General features: G+C 46.9%; 1 protein-coding gene across 2 annotated transcripts in view; it reads left to right on the top strand.

Annotated features, from left to right (window-relative positions):
- Arl3 (ADP-ribosylation factor-like 3) overlaps nucleotides 1–16,649 on the top strand; it is a 42,074-nt gene extending 25,425 nt beyond the window's left edge. The window contains exons 4-7 of one of the 2 annotated variants that reach the window (NM_001355233.1): nucleotides 4,226–4,276; nucleotides 5,221–5,406; nucleotides 6,248–6,315; nucleotides 16,372–16,649. In NM_001355233.1, coding sequence (NP_001342162.1) covers nucleotides 4,226–4,276; nucleotides 5,221–5,406; nucleotides 6,248–6,289 — 279 coding nt within the window. In that variant the 3' untranslated portion in view covers nucleotides 6,290–6,315; nucleotides 16,372–16,649. The remainder of the gene's footprint in view (nucleotides 1–4,225; nucleotides 4,277–5,220; nucleotides 5,407–6,247; nucleotides 6,316–16,371) is intronic. The other variant, NM_019718.3, reaches the window with a different exon arrangement.
- Nucleotides 16,650–17,075: the final 426 nt, after the last annotated feature.

Here is a 17,075-nt window from a genome sequence, read left to right as displayed (position 1 = left end):
TCTCTGGAACAATGATACTGGAAACTTCTGACTGAAGGATAGCGGAAGGGAGGGACATGCTGGCTTCCGGTTCTCAGTGACAGACAGGCATGGTAGTGTATGCCTTTATTCACAGCTCTCCAGGAGTCAGAGGAGGGTGGAAGGTTGACGAGAACCCAGGCCAGCCAAGAAGAGACGGAGAGGGAGGGAAAGAAAGAGAGACAGACAGACAGACAGACAGACAGAGGACCTCAAGAGGAATGGATGTCAGATGCTTTCAAGTAGCTGTCTCTTTCCATAGCAGTGCCACCCGAGACAGAAGGCACCAGCAACTGAAAGCCCCAAGTTATGCCGACACCTAATTTATCAGTTCTGTTGTCCTCTTAGACGTCAGCTCCAGCTCTGAGTAAAGCCACAGTCTTCCCTTGTCACTTCTTGCTGCCACCCTCCTAGTCAGTGAGGAGAGACTCAGTCAGTCTCCTGGAGCCAGAGCTGCCCTAACTCTAAGAAGGGAGTTTTCTCAGCTCCTCCCACAGCCAGCCAATTAAGAGTTCAAAAGCAAACAAACAAGAACACCTGAGATGTGAGGTCACTTAGGCCTTGTGGGTGCTCTGACTCCAGAGGTCACCTGACTTCCTGTCCTTCCCTCACGTTCTCAACATGGCTTCAGTCATGATCCTAACTAAACTGTAGGCCTCTCCCATTGGACTCATTCTTTGTAAACCTGTTATGTACTGTGTGTGAGCCCCAGGCTGGAGAGGCAGTCTCAGGGTTAACAGCACATATTATTCTTCCTGAAGGACTAGAGTTGAATTCCCAGCACCCATGTCAGCAGCTTAGCAACTTCCTCTAACTCCAGCTCCAGGGGATATGACACCTCTGGCCTCCTCAGGCACCCACACACATGATCTACAAACACACATACACGTGATTAAATGTAATTAAAAAACAAAACAAAACAAAACAAAAAAACAGGGGTTGGGGAGATGGGTCATTGGTTAAGAGCACTGACTGCTCTTCCAGAGGTCCTGAGTTCAATTCCCAGCAACCACATGGTGGCTCACAACCATCTGTAATGGGATCTGATGCCTTCTGGTGTGTCTCAAGAGAGCACTGGTATACTCATATAAATGAAATAAATAAATCTTTTTAAAACAAACAAACAACCTGGTGGAACCTGGTGGTTCGCACCTTTTAATCTCAGCACTTGGGAGGTAAAGACAGACGGATCTCTGTGAGGTTGAGGTCAGCCAGATCTACATAGTGAGTTCCAAGAAAGCTAGGGCTATGTAGAGAAACCCTGTCTCAAAACCAAAACAAAAAAAAAACAAATTAAACAACAACAAAAGGTCTGAGCTCACAAGATACTTAACTAAATAAATTTAAATATTATTTAAATATAAATAAATAAGCAAAATTAGCATGTTTTGCATGGCAATTTATTTTCAGTATCAGGTGTAGAATGTCTGTGGCATATGCACGATCCACTGATCACTGACTAACACCAAGTCTGTATGGACGACAAAGACCATTGAAATCCCATAGCCCACGCCTGCCCCACCCGCCCCCACCCCGCCCCACCCCTACCAAGTGACCTACCACCGACCATTCTTTTTTTTTTTTAAGAAAGATTTATTTATTATATTTAAGTACACTGTAGTTGTCTTCAGACACTCCAGAAGAGGGAACCAGATCTTGTTACGGAAGGTTGTGAGCCACCATATGGTTGCTAGGATTTGAACTCAGGAAGAGCAGTCGGTGCTATTACCCGCTGAGCCATCTCACCAGCCCATGGCAGTACTCTTAACCACTGAACTATCTCCCAGCCCCCCCCCCCCCCCCCCCGACCATTCTTGAGAGAAAATGTAAACTTGGATTCTGGAATAGTAGTGAGCACTAGTGACTAAATGAAGAAACATTGTGCGAAAAAATTATCATTAACTCTTCCGAACCTCAAACAATCTTTACTGTGCCTATAGTGCAGGCTGACTTCAAATTCATGATCCTTCTGCCTCAGCCTCCCAAACAGTGAGAACCCAGGTGTCTATCACCAAGTTCACTAAGTAACAATGTTATTTTCATAAAGTTTTTAAAAAACATGCCAGGTGGTGAGGGGCACACCTTTTTTTTTTTTTTTTTTTTTTTAAAGATTTATTTATTTATTATATGTAAGTACACTGTAGCTGTCTTCAGACACTCCAGAAGAGGGAGTCAGATCTCGTTAGGGATGGTTGTGAGCCACCATGTGGTTGCTGGGATTTGAACTCTGGACCTTTGGAAGAGCAGTCGGGTGCTCTTACCCACTGAGCCATCTCACCAGCCCAGGGGACACACCTTTAATCCCAGCACTTTGAAGAGGTGGTCAAATCTTTTGATTCAAGGCCAGCCTAGTCTACAAAGAGAGTTCCAGGACAGCCAGGGTTAGACAGAAACTCTGTCTTGGAAAAAAAAAAAAAAGGGTGCTAGAGAGGTGTTTCTGTGGCTGAAAGTCCTGACTGCTCTTGTAGAGGCCCTCGGTTCATGTACCAGCACTCACCTGGTGACTCACAACCTCTCTAACTCCAGTCCTAGGAGATCCACCACCCTCTTCTGGCCTCTGTGGGACATGCTATACGACATGGCCTGTGCAGACAAAACACCCATGCATATAAAAGAAATAAAATGCTTAAAAAGTACAAAGTTTTTTTCCAATTTTCTTTTTAAATGTGTATATGAAGAATTAGGAAAGAACTTCTCTTTTCTTCAAGACAGGTCTCACTAGGAGTGAGTTAAAATTAGCTTAGCCTGGCCTCATTCTCAGCAATCCTCCTGCCTCAGCCCCTAACATGCTGGAATTACAAACTTGAGCTACCACACCTGATGGGGTGGAGCCTTTTGTAGAATATTTGTTTGACTGGTTGTTTGGATGGTTTTTCAAAACAGGGTCTCTCTGTGTAACTGGCCTGCCTATGCTGGAACTTAGATCAGTCTGGTGGGACAGGGCCTTCTGTAGGATATCTATCTGTCTGTCTATCTGTCTTTCTATCTGTTTGGTTTTGCAAGACGGGATTTCTCTCTATACAAAAGTCCTGGCTGTCCTGGAACTTACTGTAGGATATTAATCAATCCATCTATCTATCTATCCATCTATCTATCTATCTATCATCTATCTATCTATCTATCTATCTATCTATCTATCTATCTATCTATCTAGATATTGGTTTTTCAAGGCACAGTCTCTCTGTTTAACAGTCCCAGCTGACTTGGAACTTACTATGTAGACTAGGCTAGCCTTGAACTCACAAAGATCCATCTGTCTCTGCTTCCAGAGTTCTGATTTTTCAAGACATGGCCTCTCTGTGTAACAGTCCTGGCTGTCCTGGAACTTACTGTGTAGACCAGGCTGGCTTTAAACTCACAAAGATCCTCCTGCCTCTGCCCCATGCCCACTGCTTTCTGTAGGAGGTTTAAATTGCCAGTGTTTTTAGAAGCTGTGACTATGGATGGTTTTTTATTCTCTTTTTAAAACGTTATTTTCCTTACTGTTATGTAACTAAAACTCATGGGTAGAGGGGGAAGCTTCAAATTTATAACTTACAATGAGTCTCGAATTTTCTTTCTGCTGGGAAAGCTGAGGTGAGTACTCACGTAGCAGTCACGTAAAGCTCTGAGTTCAATCCCCAGCACCCCTTAAAACACACCGAGACCCAGCAAGCAGAGGGAAGTTCAAAATTCCAGGGGCATCCTTGACTACAAAGCCAGTTCAGGGCCAGCCTGGACTACATGATACCCTGACGCAAAACAAACAAACAAAACAACGACATTAACTTCTAGTATAGCTTGTCCTTCTATTTCTAGACTTCCCTTGACATCACAGCAGCATGTGGTGATGATAGCAATGAACAAATAACTGTCCCTTGTCATGGTCCCAAAGTCAGCCTAGAAGTAATGCTGAAGCAGTGTTGTCAGAGAAGAGACACCCCAGAAGTGTAGGATTGCAGGTGCCCCCAAACACCCAACACATCCCCGGGGGCTCCCTCCAGGGTTAATCCCTGGGTTTCTGGGCTCCCCCCTGGTGTGTTTTCCCAGCATCCTTAGTTCATGCATTCGGTTTTCTTGCTCCACAGGTGAAGTGAGCTGAGGCCAGGCTGTTTGCATTTGTTGGGTTAATCTGAACTCTCTTGACTGAGGACCAGTTTTTTTTTAAAGTTGCCCCTTCTCTTTCTGTCTCTGTGTATTAAAGTAACATTCTGGTTTTCTATTGCAGATCTATGTAATTGACAGTGCCGACAGAAAGAGATTTGAAGAGACGGGTCAGGTAAATGCTTTATGTGTTGACCCTTCCCTAAACCCCAGCGCTCATCAATCCACCTGGAAGTGTATGTGAGGGACAGGAGTGCCTTTTGTTAACTATTACAGACCCGGAAGAGGCTCACTCTGGTGAGCAGGCGAAAATACAACTGTCCAAAAAGAAATTAGTTGGGAGTCTTTCACAATGTCGTTTGGTGAAGTCCTTTTAGCTTGATCAAATTGAATATAAAAAAATCTAAGCAAGTGGAACTTTGCACCACACCCCAAAGCCCTTCTGTGTGTCTTCCCAGACCACGTAGGAATGAACTCAGGGACACTACACTGAGCACTTCTGGTTATACTTTTCCATCCTTAATTGACCAGGAGTACTTGATCAAACACTGGCAAATTCAGAAGGGTGAGAAGAAAAACACAAGCCAAAACTCAGCTTCTTTTTCTCACGCCGGGAAACAAGATCAGCCTTGAACTCAAATACGGCTTTAACTGCAGGGTGCATGTCAATATGTTTAGATGATACGGTCTGTGTATACAGTCATACACAGAGCAGCCTGGGGCCTCGACCATTGGACCCAGATGAGGCCACCCCCAGGAGCAGCGAGGATAGAGGGAATCTTTAGAGAGCCATGTTTGGATCTCGGTGCAGAAAGTTTGCCCTGTATCCAATGGCTGAAGATCCCGGGTTTCTGCTTCTTTGTCCTGGGAAGTGGGTTGAGGCTTTCCAGAGTGCTGGCTCTAACTTTCTATAGTCAGAATTCCTAGTTTGAGCCCAGAAATTTGCTAGGGAATCTTCCAAAGGTACAAGCCTGAGATCTCTACCTTAAAGTTGCTGCTGATCAACCTAACAGCTTAGTGTGCTATGATTCCAAGTGTGGCGTGCGCTCACGTGTCATGGTTGTCAAGCTTCTCTCTCTCTTCTCCCTCCCCCCTCCCCCCCCAAAAAAAATGGTCCAGGAACTAACGGAATTACTGGAGGAAGAAAAGCTGAGTTGTGTGCCCGTGCTCATCTTTGCTAACAAGCAGGACCTGCTCACGGCAGCCCCAGCCTCCGAGATCGCAGAAGGGCTAAACCTCCACACCATCCGGGACCGCGTCTGGCAGATCCAGTCCTGTTCAGCGCTCACAGGCGAGGGCGTCCAGGTGAGATGGTGGCAAGGCTTCGCTTCCTGTCCACATGGCAGCTCCCTGAAGCATCTGCCTCACTGGCAGATCCCTGTGGGGTTTTAAGATCATTGGAAAAAATGGATGTTTTCATTACGATTCATAACAGTAGCAAAATTACCGTTATGAAGTAGCAATGAAATATTTTTATGGTTGGGGGTCACCACAACATGAAGAACTATATTAAAGGGCCGCAGCATTAGGAAGGCTGAGAACCCCTGGTCTTTATAGAAAAAGATGTGAAGCAAATGGCCTCATACCATGAAGTGCTCTGCAGGAGGGGCAGCCCTGTGCCTTCAGCTTACTGTCCTAACCTGGGGAGCCCCGAGGAAGTGACTCTAAGTTGCTGGATACTTGTGTCTGCATCCTGTGTTGGGTCTAAGACTATGGATGCTAAAAGCCTGTTCTCCTAGGTGATTGCCATCAGCAATCATACAAACGCTAACTGGCCTGGAAATATCTCTGTTTCTCCTCTTAGTTCTCTCCCTGCCCTTGGGCTTGGTGTCTGTTTCAAGCTTCTGGTATCTTTTTCCCACTGGGGGTTGGGGTGGCTTCTGTGGACACAAAGCCCTGGGCCATATGCTGAGGACCCATATGTATACCCGGAAATTGAACGTCCCCTTGTGTAATATTAATTTAGGGCAGAACATGGCCCTGTCCCAGGCATCCGAGAGGCTGTATTCGCCGAGAGATGAGCACTTCTAACTCTGGTGCTTCCTGCCAATCTCCCTCAGCTCGGTAACCCACCATAATCAGCCCTTTCATGAAGACCCCACCCGAATCTTTGTCCCTCATTTTCAGCATGTGGTTTATCTGCTAGGACGTGTCGCAGCGCTGTGTGGACCAGTCACTCCTGCTCTAGGGTCTTTCTTCCCTCTCTGCCGTGTGGTATGTTGATAATGGCGTGACGGTTTGTTTTTCTCTCAACATGGCTTCTTGGGTTGCAGACCTGAGATTTGACTCTTCACCGCCTGCAGCCTCTCCCCATTCGCTTCTCCCTTCTAATGCTCTCCCCTCCCTCAATTGCTTGACACTGACTTGTTTTTAAATGGGCTGATTGCTTTTGTCTCAAGCAAATAATCACATGTGAGACTTGTGTTGGTCCTGACATGTTAGCGCTTGTTTGTTTTATTTTTCCTTTATTACAAAAATAGCCATGACTGGCTTCTCTGTGTGGCCTCTAGAGTCAGCACTAGACAAGGGTCCCCTCCCCACACTGCTGATACTTGTACCCAGAAGTCATGAATATGTGTATGCTGGAGTTCTTGGCACCCAGGGATTGCCACAGGATGTATCCTGGAGCACCCTGTGAGGTGCAGGCTTGGGAGAGTTGGTGTTTTGGAGCTCTTGAGACAGTTTCTCTTTTCATAAGTTTTGTCTTAGGACGTATGGGTGTTTTGCCTGTGCATATGTGTCTGCACCCTTTGCATGCTGAGCACATGGAGGCCAGAAGAGGGCATTAAATCTCTTAAAACTAGAGTTAAATATGTGAGCCACCATACAGGTGCTAGGATACAAACCTCAGTCCTCTAGAACAGCCAGTGCCCTTAAGTACAGAATCATCTCTCCAGCCTCAAGACAGGGTGTTTTGTAGCCAAGCTGGCCTCAAACTTTTGACGTAGCTGAGTCCAATCTTCTAACCTTTCTACCTTAGCATCCAAAGTATTAAGATCACAGGAGTGAGGCGCCACATACACTCAGCCATAAGCCAGCCCTCCCTCCCTTCCTACATTTTGGTTCTAGAAGTCATATTCTAAATTGGACATTGTAGCACACATCCACACTTTGGAGGATCAGTTGAACCAGAAGTTCTAGTCTTGTCCCACAAGATCCTATCTCAAATATGAATTTTTTTCTCATTTTTAATTATATAAAGTTTATGAAGTTGAAGAAAATGTAGAATAAGGGCATGACTCAGAGTTAGAGTGGTTGGTTGTCTTACGAGACAGGTTCCAGGTTCATCTCAGCAGTACAAAGACGCACAGAGAAGTAGGCATGACAGTACAGGCCTGCAATCCTCAACCATTGTGGGTAAAGTCAGCAGGACAAGAAGTCAGCCCAGCCAGTCTCAGCTATGTGAGACTGTCTCAAAAGTATGTCAAAGGGACTAAACTACCATTCTTCTAGATTCTCCCTTATAAGATTGCTATCACATAGGTGATTATTTGTGGATAGAAGCTTGTCTTCAGGCCTTTGGTCTAACTACATTTTTTTAGGGTAATTTATAACCAAGTCCAAGTACAACATGGGATGTTGGTTATAGGTAAATACTGATCATTTTATTTAGTCTTGTTCAATTACAACCCTCTTCTAAAATGAAAAGATCTGTCAGGTGGTAGTGCACACACCTTTAGTTCCAGCACTTGGAAGGCAGAGACAGGTGGATCTCTGTGAATTCAAGGCCAGCCTAGTATACGGAGTGAGTTCTAGGACAGCTAGGGCTACACAGAGAAATCCTGTCTAGGAAGGAAAGAAGGAAGAAAAGAAAAGTAAAGGGGAAAGGGAAAAAGGGAAAAGGGAAGGGAAAGGGAAAGGAAAAGGAAAGGAGAACGGACCTTACCCTGTATGTGCCCTTCCAGCTGTGCACAGGGTAATTTGGTAGACACAAGCACCAGTAGGGGAGAGGTGACAGGTGGCCTCCTTTTTACCCTTGCTGAGTATGGAAGTCAGTCCTTGTGCATAGCCGGCGAGCGCTCCACCCACAGAACTACAGCCCCAGCCCAGGCGAGCGCTCCACCCACAGAACTACAACCCCAACTCAGAAGCTTTCCTGTGTCATAAAGCTCTTCAGCAAGGACTTTTCTGCCTTTTTAAATGGCTCAGAGCACAGATGTTAGAAAGTCAAGGGTGGGCTGGAGCTATGGCTCAGCGGGTAAGAGCACTGACTGCTCTTCCGAAGGTCCTGAGTTCAAATCCCAGCAACCACATGGTGGCTCACAACCATCTGTAACGAGATCTGATGCCCTCTTCTGGATTATCTGAAGTCAGCTACAGTGTACTTATATACATAAAATAAACAAATCTTTGAAAGAAAGAAAGAAAGAAAGAAAGAAAGAAAGAAAGAAAGAAAGAAAGAAAGAAAGAAAGAGAGAGGGCTGGTGAGATGGCTCAGTGGGTAAGAACACCTGACTGCTCTTCCAAAGGTCCGAAGTTCAAATCCCAGCAACCACATGGTGGCTCACAACCATCTGTAACAAGATCTGACGCCCTCTTCTGGAGTGTCTGAAAACAGCTACAGTGTACTTACATAAAATAAATAAATAAATCTTTTTAAAAAAAGAAAAAAGAAAGAGAGAAAGAAAGAAAGAAAGAAAGAAAGAAAGAAAGAAAGAAAGAAAGAAAGAAAGAAAGAAAGAAAGTAAGTAAGTCAGGGCATCCCAGTGTTGGTGTTGGGAGCTGTAAAAGGGGTGCTGAGGAGAACAAATGGGTTGTATGTGTACACTCATTAGAATGAGGGCTTATGGGTACTGTGATCTCCACTCTTGGCCAGGGTGGAGAAAACATGAAAAAGCAAAGCCAGAATTAAAGTGGGTTACAGGGGCTGGAGAGATGGCTCAGAGGTTAAGAGCACTGACTGCTCTTCCAGAGGTCCTGAGTTCAATTCCCAGCAACCACATGGTGGCTCATAACCATCTGTAATGGGATCTGATGCCCTCTTCTGGTGTAAAACAAATAAATAAGTAAATAGACTTTAAAAAAAAAAAAAGTGGGTTACAGTTTCTTCAGCCTGCCCAAGGATATGGAAAAGGGGCGGGGCCAGAGTAAATGAGCTGGAGTCAGTAACAAGTACAGTAGCATTTAAGTCAAGGGCTCTATACCCTTGACTTAGGAACCTGAAGGTAGCCAGGAACTCTTGCGTTTTGCAACCTCACTCCTGTCTGGGTAGAGCTGTGTGCTTCTAGCAGTATAACCACCACAGATACACAGTGCCCTCTACAGACTGGCAGTGTAACCACCACAGGTGCGCAGTGTCCCTAGAGTGCAAATCCAGGTGGAAATCAAATCCAGGTCAGTGAACATGATGGGCAAGTGCTCTACCTGTGAGCGTCATCCCCAGCCTCCATCCCCTTACACAGCAAGCTACTAGGCAGTTAGACAGTGCGGTAGTCGCAAGGGATGTCTGTGAATAATAAGCAGTTTGAATAAAGTGAAACTACAATCATTTGGTTATTTGTATCAAAAAAAAGTGCTTTTTTAATCGAGGACCTGCAGCAACCAAGGGCACAGGAAGTGGCATCAAAAGAGGTCCAGGGTCAGCATGGTGTCTCGGTGGATAAAGGTGACTGCTGCCAAAACTGATGGATGACCTGAGTTTGATCCCAGGACCACAGGGCAGGAGAGAGCTGGCTCCCCAGAGTTCCCACTGACGTACACATCCAGATAAATTAATTAATTAATCAAAATGCAATCGTATGAATGAGAGAGACATCCAGCAAAGAACTAAGAGCAAAGGAAATGATTTTATACAGAGGACAAATAGTTTGAAGGTCACTTAATTAGTTTGTAGAGAGTACCAGGGTGTATAGAATTGGATAGTTAAGGCTGGGATTTCAAGGTTAATGAGATTAGATTATGGTTAATAGAATGATATAAATTTAGAGAATTTAACCATTATTTGAAATAGGTTATTTAATAAAAATGTTAATTAAGAAGGGAATCTTCTATTGTCCTTTCACGGTAACCTTTGGGGAGCAGAGAAAGGTCGTGGAACCTCCTCTGGAAGCTTTTCACCGGCAGCCAGTGACTGACCGGGCCCCCCCTCAGGTGATGCTGCCGTCTCAGCCAGCGTCACGATACCTGTAAAAGAATCAATGTAATTCCTTTCTAGGATTGCATGGCTAAAGTATAGGCCTTTCGTGGCTCTTAATTAAGGATTAAAATATCCCTAAAAATTAAGAACTTCACTAGGAAAATGACTGTATGATTCAGTTATTCCCGGATCACTTTCAGATAGAAATTCCTAATGATGAAAACTTCCTAAATTCCGTTTTGTTCTCCTTACCCCACCTCCCCAGAGGCTGCCCAGCTGGTTGAGCTGCCTCTGTGACAGCCCAGAAAGAAACTGTACAAAAGTCTGAGAAAAGGAGAAAGGTTGGGGGATCCAGGGTTTGTGCATCGGTTGTAAGTGCTGAGAGCCAGCTCTGCTGTCTGCACTGTGTATGCACACAGGTCCAAACAAAACACATCTGGCGGCCTACATAGAGGTGCAGCATACTTACCTCTAAACCTGCTGACCCAAGCTTACTCCCTGGAACCCACGCACGCGGTATAAGGGTGTAAGAGAGAAACAACTCCAGCAAGTTGTCCTCTGTGCTCCACATGTGCCGTGGCAGGCGTGGACACCCCCACTATACACAGACACACATAGGCACACACAGACACACAATGACTGGATGAATGAATGAAATGTAAAACATTTATAAACACGCAAATAAAAAACTGATCTATTGGGCTGGTGAGATGGCTCAGTGGGTAAGAGCACCCGACTGCTCTTCCGAAGATCCAGAGTTCAAATCCCAGCAACCACATGGTGGCTCACAACCATCCCTAATGAAATCTGATGCCCTCTTCTGGAGTGTCTGAAGACAGCTACAGTATACTTACATATAATCAATAAATAAATCTTTAAAAAAAAAAAAAAAAAAAACTGATCTATGAGAACTGTGGCATAGTAACAAATAGCAAGGCCCTTCAAGTGGTCTAGCCCAGAGGCCAGCCGGAAGTCAGACAGGTGATGTGCCATGTCCTCTGTGGCCAAGCAGGCCAGGTGACTATTTCCCATTAGTTAAATGGCCTGAACATGTCATTTGGAATTGTGGGAGCTGGGGTTCCTAGGACGGGATTCCCAGGAGGGAGTTTGTACCTGACATCCTCAAGGCACACTTACTTAGGTGGTCTTTACAAGACAGTGCCATGTGCTCAGCTGTGGGTGGTAGACTGTTAAGGACATCAAGAGAGTTTGGAACAGCTCTTCCTTCACTTGATTGATGGTGACTGGGAGGCCAACGCTGCATACAGCGGGCTTTCAGAAGGAAGAACAGGTAAAGGGCACACACTCTGAAGGAGGGAATCAATCTTGGACACTCCATCCTGCTGAGAGGCCTTTAGTCCGAAGGAGGGATCAGAGGAGACCCAGTTCCATCAAGCAGGTGACAGCAGGAAAAAGGGAATGAAAAATGTCCTGGATGGATTACCTAAAGCTCCCTCAGCCAGCCACACCCCCGGGATGGAGAGAAATCTCCTCCATGTCCTTGAGGCCAGGCCTGGGTGCTGGACCTCCTAGGATGTATCACTCAGCACCAGGCTCTGTCCTTTCCTTTCCAATGGACATCTAGAGAGTGTACAGAGGATCAGTTAGATAAAAAACAAAACAAAACAAAACATAACGAGGTATAGAAAACCCCATCCTGCCAGGCGTGGTGGCGCACGCCTTTAATCCTAGCACTCGGGAGGCAGAGGCAGGCGGATTTCTGAGTTCGAGGCCAGCCTGGTCTACAAAGTGAGATCCAGGACAGCCAGAGCTATACAGAGATACCCTGTCTTGAAAAACCAAAAAAGAAAGAAAGAAAGAAAGAAAGAAGGAAGGAAAGAAAGAAAGAAAGAAAGAAAGAAAGAAAGAAAGAAAGAAAGAAAGAAGAAAAAAAAAAGAAAGCCCCATCCTGCAGCCGTGAATTTCACCCTGACCACCTTCGTCCTTCCTACTGCAGCTTCAGGTGTTTGGAGACCTTTTCTAAAACTCAGTGTGTGGTTATTCTGGCTCTAGATTTCCTTTTAAAGCAGAAGTCACGGTTTAAACCTGGCCTCGACTTTGTCATCACCGGTCACCTGCCAACACTGATGGCTTTGGCATGATGCACAGGTGCTGCCCTCCAGGCCACCGAGCTAGACTAGCTTCTCAGGTGGCATCTCCCCCATCCCTGCCCCTCGCCCTCCAGAAAGGAAGGATATTCAGATCACAGTGTCTTCTGCTGCCTTGATTCCTTAGGTGGGTCAGCCATAGCCCACCTTGCTGAGGTGTGGACTAAGCCTCTCTCAGAAGGGCGCCCGCCCACCTCCTGCCTCTGCTTCTCCTTGATCTAGGGGACTTTTCCTTAGTCTGCTACCAGATTTGACTTGCTTTTCTTTGCAGGGGTAGAAGTTGAACCCAGTATCTTGTTTATGCTAAGCCTTTATTCTATTTCTGAGCTATACTTCCCAGTCGCACATTTTATTATTTAAACAAGGATGTCCAGTTCTTCTTCCTAGGCCTGGGATCAGTTGGTACTTATTCAGGTATTTGTGGAACTGCTTACCTATCTGTCGGCCCTCAGGTTGAATTTTATATTTGCAGACCTCTCTGTGGACTAAGAGAGCAAGCCTGTGACATGTGATTTGCTCCCTTCCTGGTACACTGCCCTTTGTCACCAGAAAAATATGAACAGCAAGCAATATTTTATGTATGCTGTGTTCAGCTGCTCCTTGACCCCAGGGGCCTAAAGGCACAATGGGACAGGCTGCATTGCTCAGCAAGAGAGCAATTACTGAGGTGGCCACATAGTCAGCCTAGCTTTAAAAACTAGCCCACCCAACCACGGCCACCATGGCTTCCCTGCAGCCACCCAGCACTGATGGATGCTCCGGACTGGGATCAAAGTAAACAAGCAGAACAGCCAGAGACCAGCTCTGCACACAGGCGGGCAGCACACCGTGACTCTCAGGCTGGGGGATGATTAACAGGGACAGCTTGTCACCACCATCATCACCACCATCACGACCACCATCACCAACACCTGCTCCCCCACCCCCCAACCCCATAGATATGGTCAGAATACTTTTGCAACACAGAGATATTTATTTCCTCTCTAGGAAGCCACACAAGGCCCCGTTTGAAGGCCCCTGTGTCTAGTCTCTATTTTTTTTTTTCTTTTTTTTTCAAGACAGGGTTTCTCTGTGTAGCCCTGGCTGTCCTGGAACTCACTCTGTAGACCAGGCTGGCCTCGAACTCAGAAATCCACCTGCCTTTGCCTCCCAAGTGCTGGGATTAAAGGCGTGCGCCACCACACCCGGCGTCTCTAGTCTCTATTAATAAATCGAAGCTAATCAATTCAAATTAGTTTCAGCAAGATTGGTAGGGAAAGGAGAGGGGAGACTGCTCCCACCAAAGAGCGTCGTTCCTATAATAAAGATCAAATGTGCAGGGAATCGGTCAAACCAGTTCTTAACAATAAAAGGTTCAACCATTAAACAAACCTATGAATTCATGTCCTCCTTCAGGGACAGCTCCTTCACGTAAGCAGTCACGCCGTTCACTTACACATAGAAGCAGACGGCCCCTCTGCATAATTCTGTTGCCTCTAAATGTCAGAGTAGCCACTGAAGGAGGTGGCCCAGGTCACAAATGCTCCGCCTTCCACAGCCCTAGCTCCCAGCAGGTTAGGAACCCTCTGGTCCTTTTTAGAGCTGTGGCAAAGTAGGCAGGGTTCCTTCCTTGACAGGGCTCCTCCAGTCTTTACCCTGTATTCCCCTGAAGGAAGCCCTGAGGGAAAATCCCCAGCAGGGTGGCTGCTGCCTTCCCATGCTGCCTTCCAAGGGATCCCCAGCTCCTCTGTGAAGGGGATGCAGAGCGCTTGCTGTCATCCTTAGCCACAGAGAAGATGGTGACCGGCTGTATCTGACCGGCTGGCCGTGTGTGGTTCTCAGTGGGAAGGAAGGCCACCTCTGCCCCAAAATTTTCTGTTCTTCATTTCCTTGTTTGCAATCTGGAAATAATAATATATTTCACTGGGTGGTTATGAGAATTAATTTAAAAGACTATAAATTAAGTACGGGCTATCCACCAGACAGCATGCCGGCCCTTTGCTTAGGCCCCCCATCCTGGCTTTGGGATAACACTATTACCTTTCCTTTCCAGTGGGCTACTTGGTAAAGCTTGCCCTTACTTGATTTATGAGGAACTGTCACTTGTCACAGAGGATTGTGGTCCTCCCCGCCCTCTGCCTCTCCCCTCCAGCTCACAAATGCTCAAAGGGACCTCCCCAAGCCCAGCCCAGGGCTTTACCCAAGAAGGGCACCAGAGGTGGGGGATAGCCAGAGGTGCTGGTCTCTGAGCGCCCTCTGTCAACAAGACCATGGTGGGCAAGCCTGGGCTGTAGATCCTCAGACATCTGCAAGACAGCACCCCTCAGCAGGCCCTGCCCTTTAAGCCCCTTCCCGCCCCCACAGAGTATGGCCCCTTCCACCTTCCGCTTTGAGTGCCTGCAGCTGAGTAAATATTTTCCCTATCTCTTTGCCTACACTTATGTTTGGTGAAATATAATAAGGGACCCCCCCCCCCCTTCGCCAGTCATAAACCAAGAAAAAGACAAAATGGCTCTGGCATTGTGTGGGGACTTCTTGATATCCCGGAGAAGCCGGTCTGATAAAATGCGTCTGTAGGGAAGGGATCATGGGTGTTTGTGCTGCACTTGACCGTGGAAGCGCCGCCCTTGTTCTGAGCTCTCCCGCTTTGGAGCAAGCGAAGAAGGTTATCACCGTAGTCATCCCTCTTGTATGTGTAAAAATCTTTTTTGTCTCCTGGCAGGTGATCATTTTTTTCCTAGAAACCAATTAGCTACTAAAATTAAACATGCTCTCTTTAAATGAATCCTTTTCATAAAACGGTTTTAAATTTGCTCAGCTTTTCAGAGTGTGCAGCTGACCCAGTTGTAATCAGATGCTTTGGGGTCCCCCTCACCGGATCCCCCACTGCCCAGCTGCAGCCAGGTGCTTCCCACCTGAAGGCTTTCTGCCAAGGCTAGGCCTCATCTTGGCAAAGCAGGAAGTTCCCTCAGGTCGTCAGGTTCTCCTGCCCCGGCGCCCCCTGGCAGCCAGTGCAGTTTTAATCAGGGTACTTGCAGGTGACCGGCAGATTAGCCAGGAGAAAGGGGCTCTGCTGGCTGTTTTGCAGTGATGTATTGTTTACGGGATTAATGTCCCAGTGGCCAAGGGTGTCAGCTGATATTTACTGCCATAAGCTGTCTTAGGTGTTCAGGTTCAGCGGCCAGATCCACAGCCACCAGAAATGTGGGGTTGGGAGTTTGGGTGTCACATGTGTCTGATAAGCACGCAGAGGTGAGGCAACTTGCCAGACTCTGGGCAAGATACCCTGCAGGACCCACTGGAGCTCTCTTCCTGCTTCTAAGGGAGCCTGACTTGCCTGAAGGGCAGGAGTGGGGGGAGGGGGGCGCGTCCAGGAATGCTCCAGAGGGGGTTGGCAAGGAGGTCACATTTGACAGGCCTGGCATCAGTGAGGAACTGTGCTGCCTACCAGGAGGCTGTGGGCATTGTGTGGGTTTTTTTTTTTTCTTTTTTCTTTTTTACCTCAGTCCCTCTCTAGCCTTCTAAAAAAAAAAAAAAAAAAAAAAAAAAAAAGGACACTTTCAAGGTCGCTGTGCCTTTAAGAAAACCTCTCCTTCCCTCTGTTCTACTGTAGTGCTTAAAGAAGCCACTCTGAAACCTCTCTGTAGAAGCACGTGTGTGTTGCCCCTGCATGTGTGGAGGAACACCCACTGCAGAGGGTTGTTTTTCTAAAATGAAATTTAATTTAACCCAAGTGTACACTGTCACACTGTAAACACGCAGGGGAACCAGAAGGGTGGCTCATTGAACCAATGTCCTAGTAAGGGTCAGCTTTTAGAAAACGCCAGAAAAGGCTGGAATCTTCCCTGACAGCTCCTCTGCAGGCAGATGTGAGATGTGTTTATTTTTTCAGAGGGAGTTCCTGAGGACGCATCTCAAGTTCAGAGGTTGATGGGCTGTCTCCCTCCTGTGCTCAGGAACCTCCCTCCACCCTCTCAAAAGGAGCCCGGTGGGCCCTGGGGGCAACAAACTCCCTAGAGAGTAGGTGGTCCCGGTCCCCTCCAGGCTGAGCTCTTGGGGACACTCCTTGCAACTAACACTGCCTTTTTCTGTCCATTTCCCTCAAAGGATGGCATGAACTGGGTCTGCAAGAATGTCAACGCAAAGAAGAAATAAAACGGAGGCAGGCGGATGGTGGCGCTGGAGCCGGGAGCTAGAGTCAGCCCTAGAAACACTGGGTTGCTGCTTTCTGACCAAATGCTTTTCTGTCTGTGCACAGCCACAGCTGTGTGGCGGGCGGGGAGGGACAGCAGCCTGAGAAAGATCCCCATCCCAGCAGTAGATTTTAACTGATCTCAGAGGCTCGGTATCGTTTTTCAAATAAAGGAATTATATTATTTCCTCTGCATAGTTGAAATAGTATTAAATGTCTCAGAGCACATGATTAGAAAGGAGCAAGCGCTTGTCCTGCCGCCGGATGATCCCAGGCGGCTGTGCTGCCTCTGTTACTGACCTGTCTGTCCCCTCACTCTCTTGCAAGTTGGAAACTGCATGGTTGGTGGTGCCGGGCAGAGACTTTTTTTTTCCCCTATCTGCAACTGAGCCAGGGCTTTGGTCTGTCCTGCAGGAGGCAGCCACTGTGGGAGGTAAAGAATAGCTGGTGATCACCAAACCCTCTGGGCAGGTAGGTAAGGGGCTGTGTGTAATCCTCACTTTTGGACAGAAAAAGAAGAACATTCTTGGCAAACAAGTCACTACAGAGCCACAGAGCCATGGCCTCTGCAGCCCCGGCCCCTCCACCTTCTCCCATCCCCTCAGCCCTGTCAGCCACA

Source organism: Mus musculus, chromosome 19 (assembly GCF_000001635.26).
Source record: "Mus musculus strain C57BL/6J chromosome 19, GRCm38.p6 C57BL/6J".
In the NCBI taxonomy this organism is placed as follows: Eukaryota; Metazoa; Chordata; class Mammalia; order Rodentia; family Muridae; genus Mus; species Mus musculus.
The sequence above is the reverse complement of the archived record's forward strand: the minus strand, read 5'-3'. Positions and strand labels throughout refer to the sequence as shown.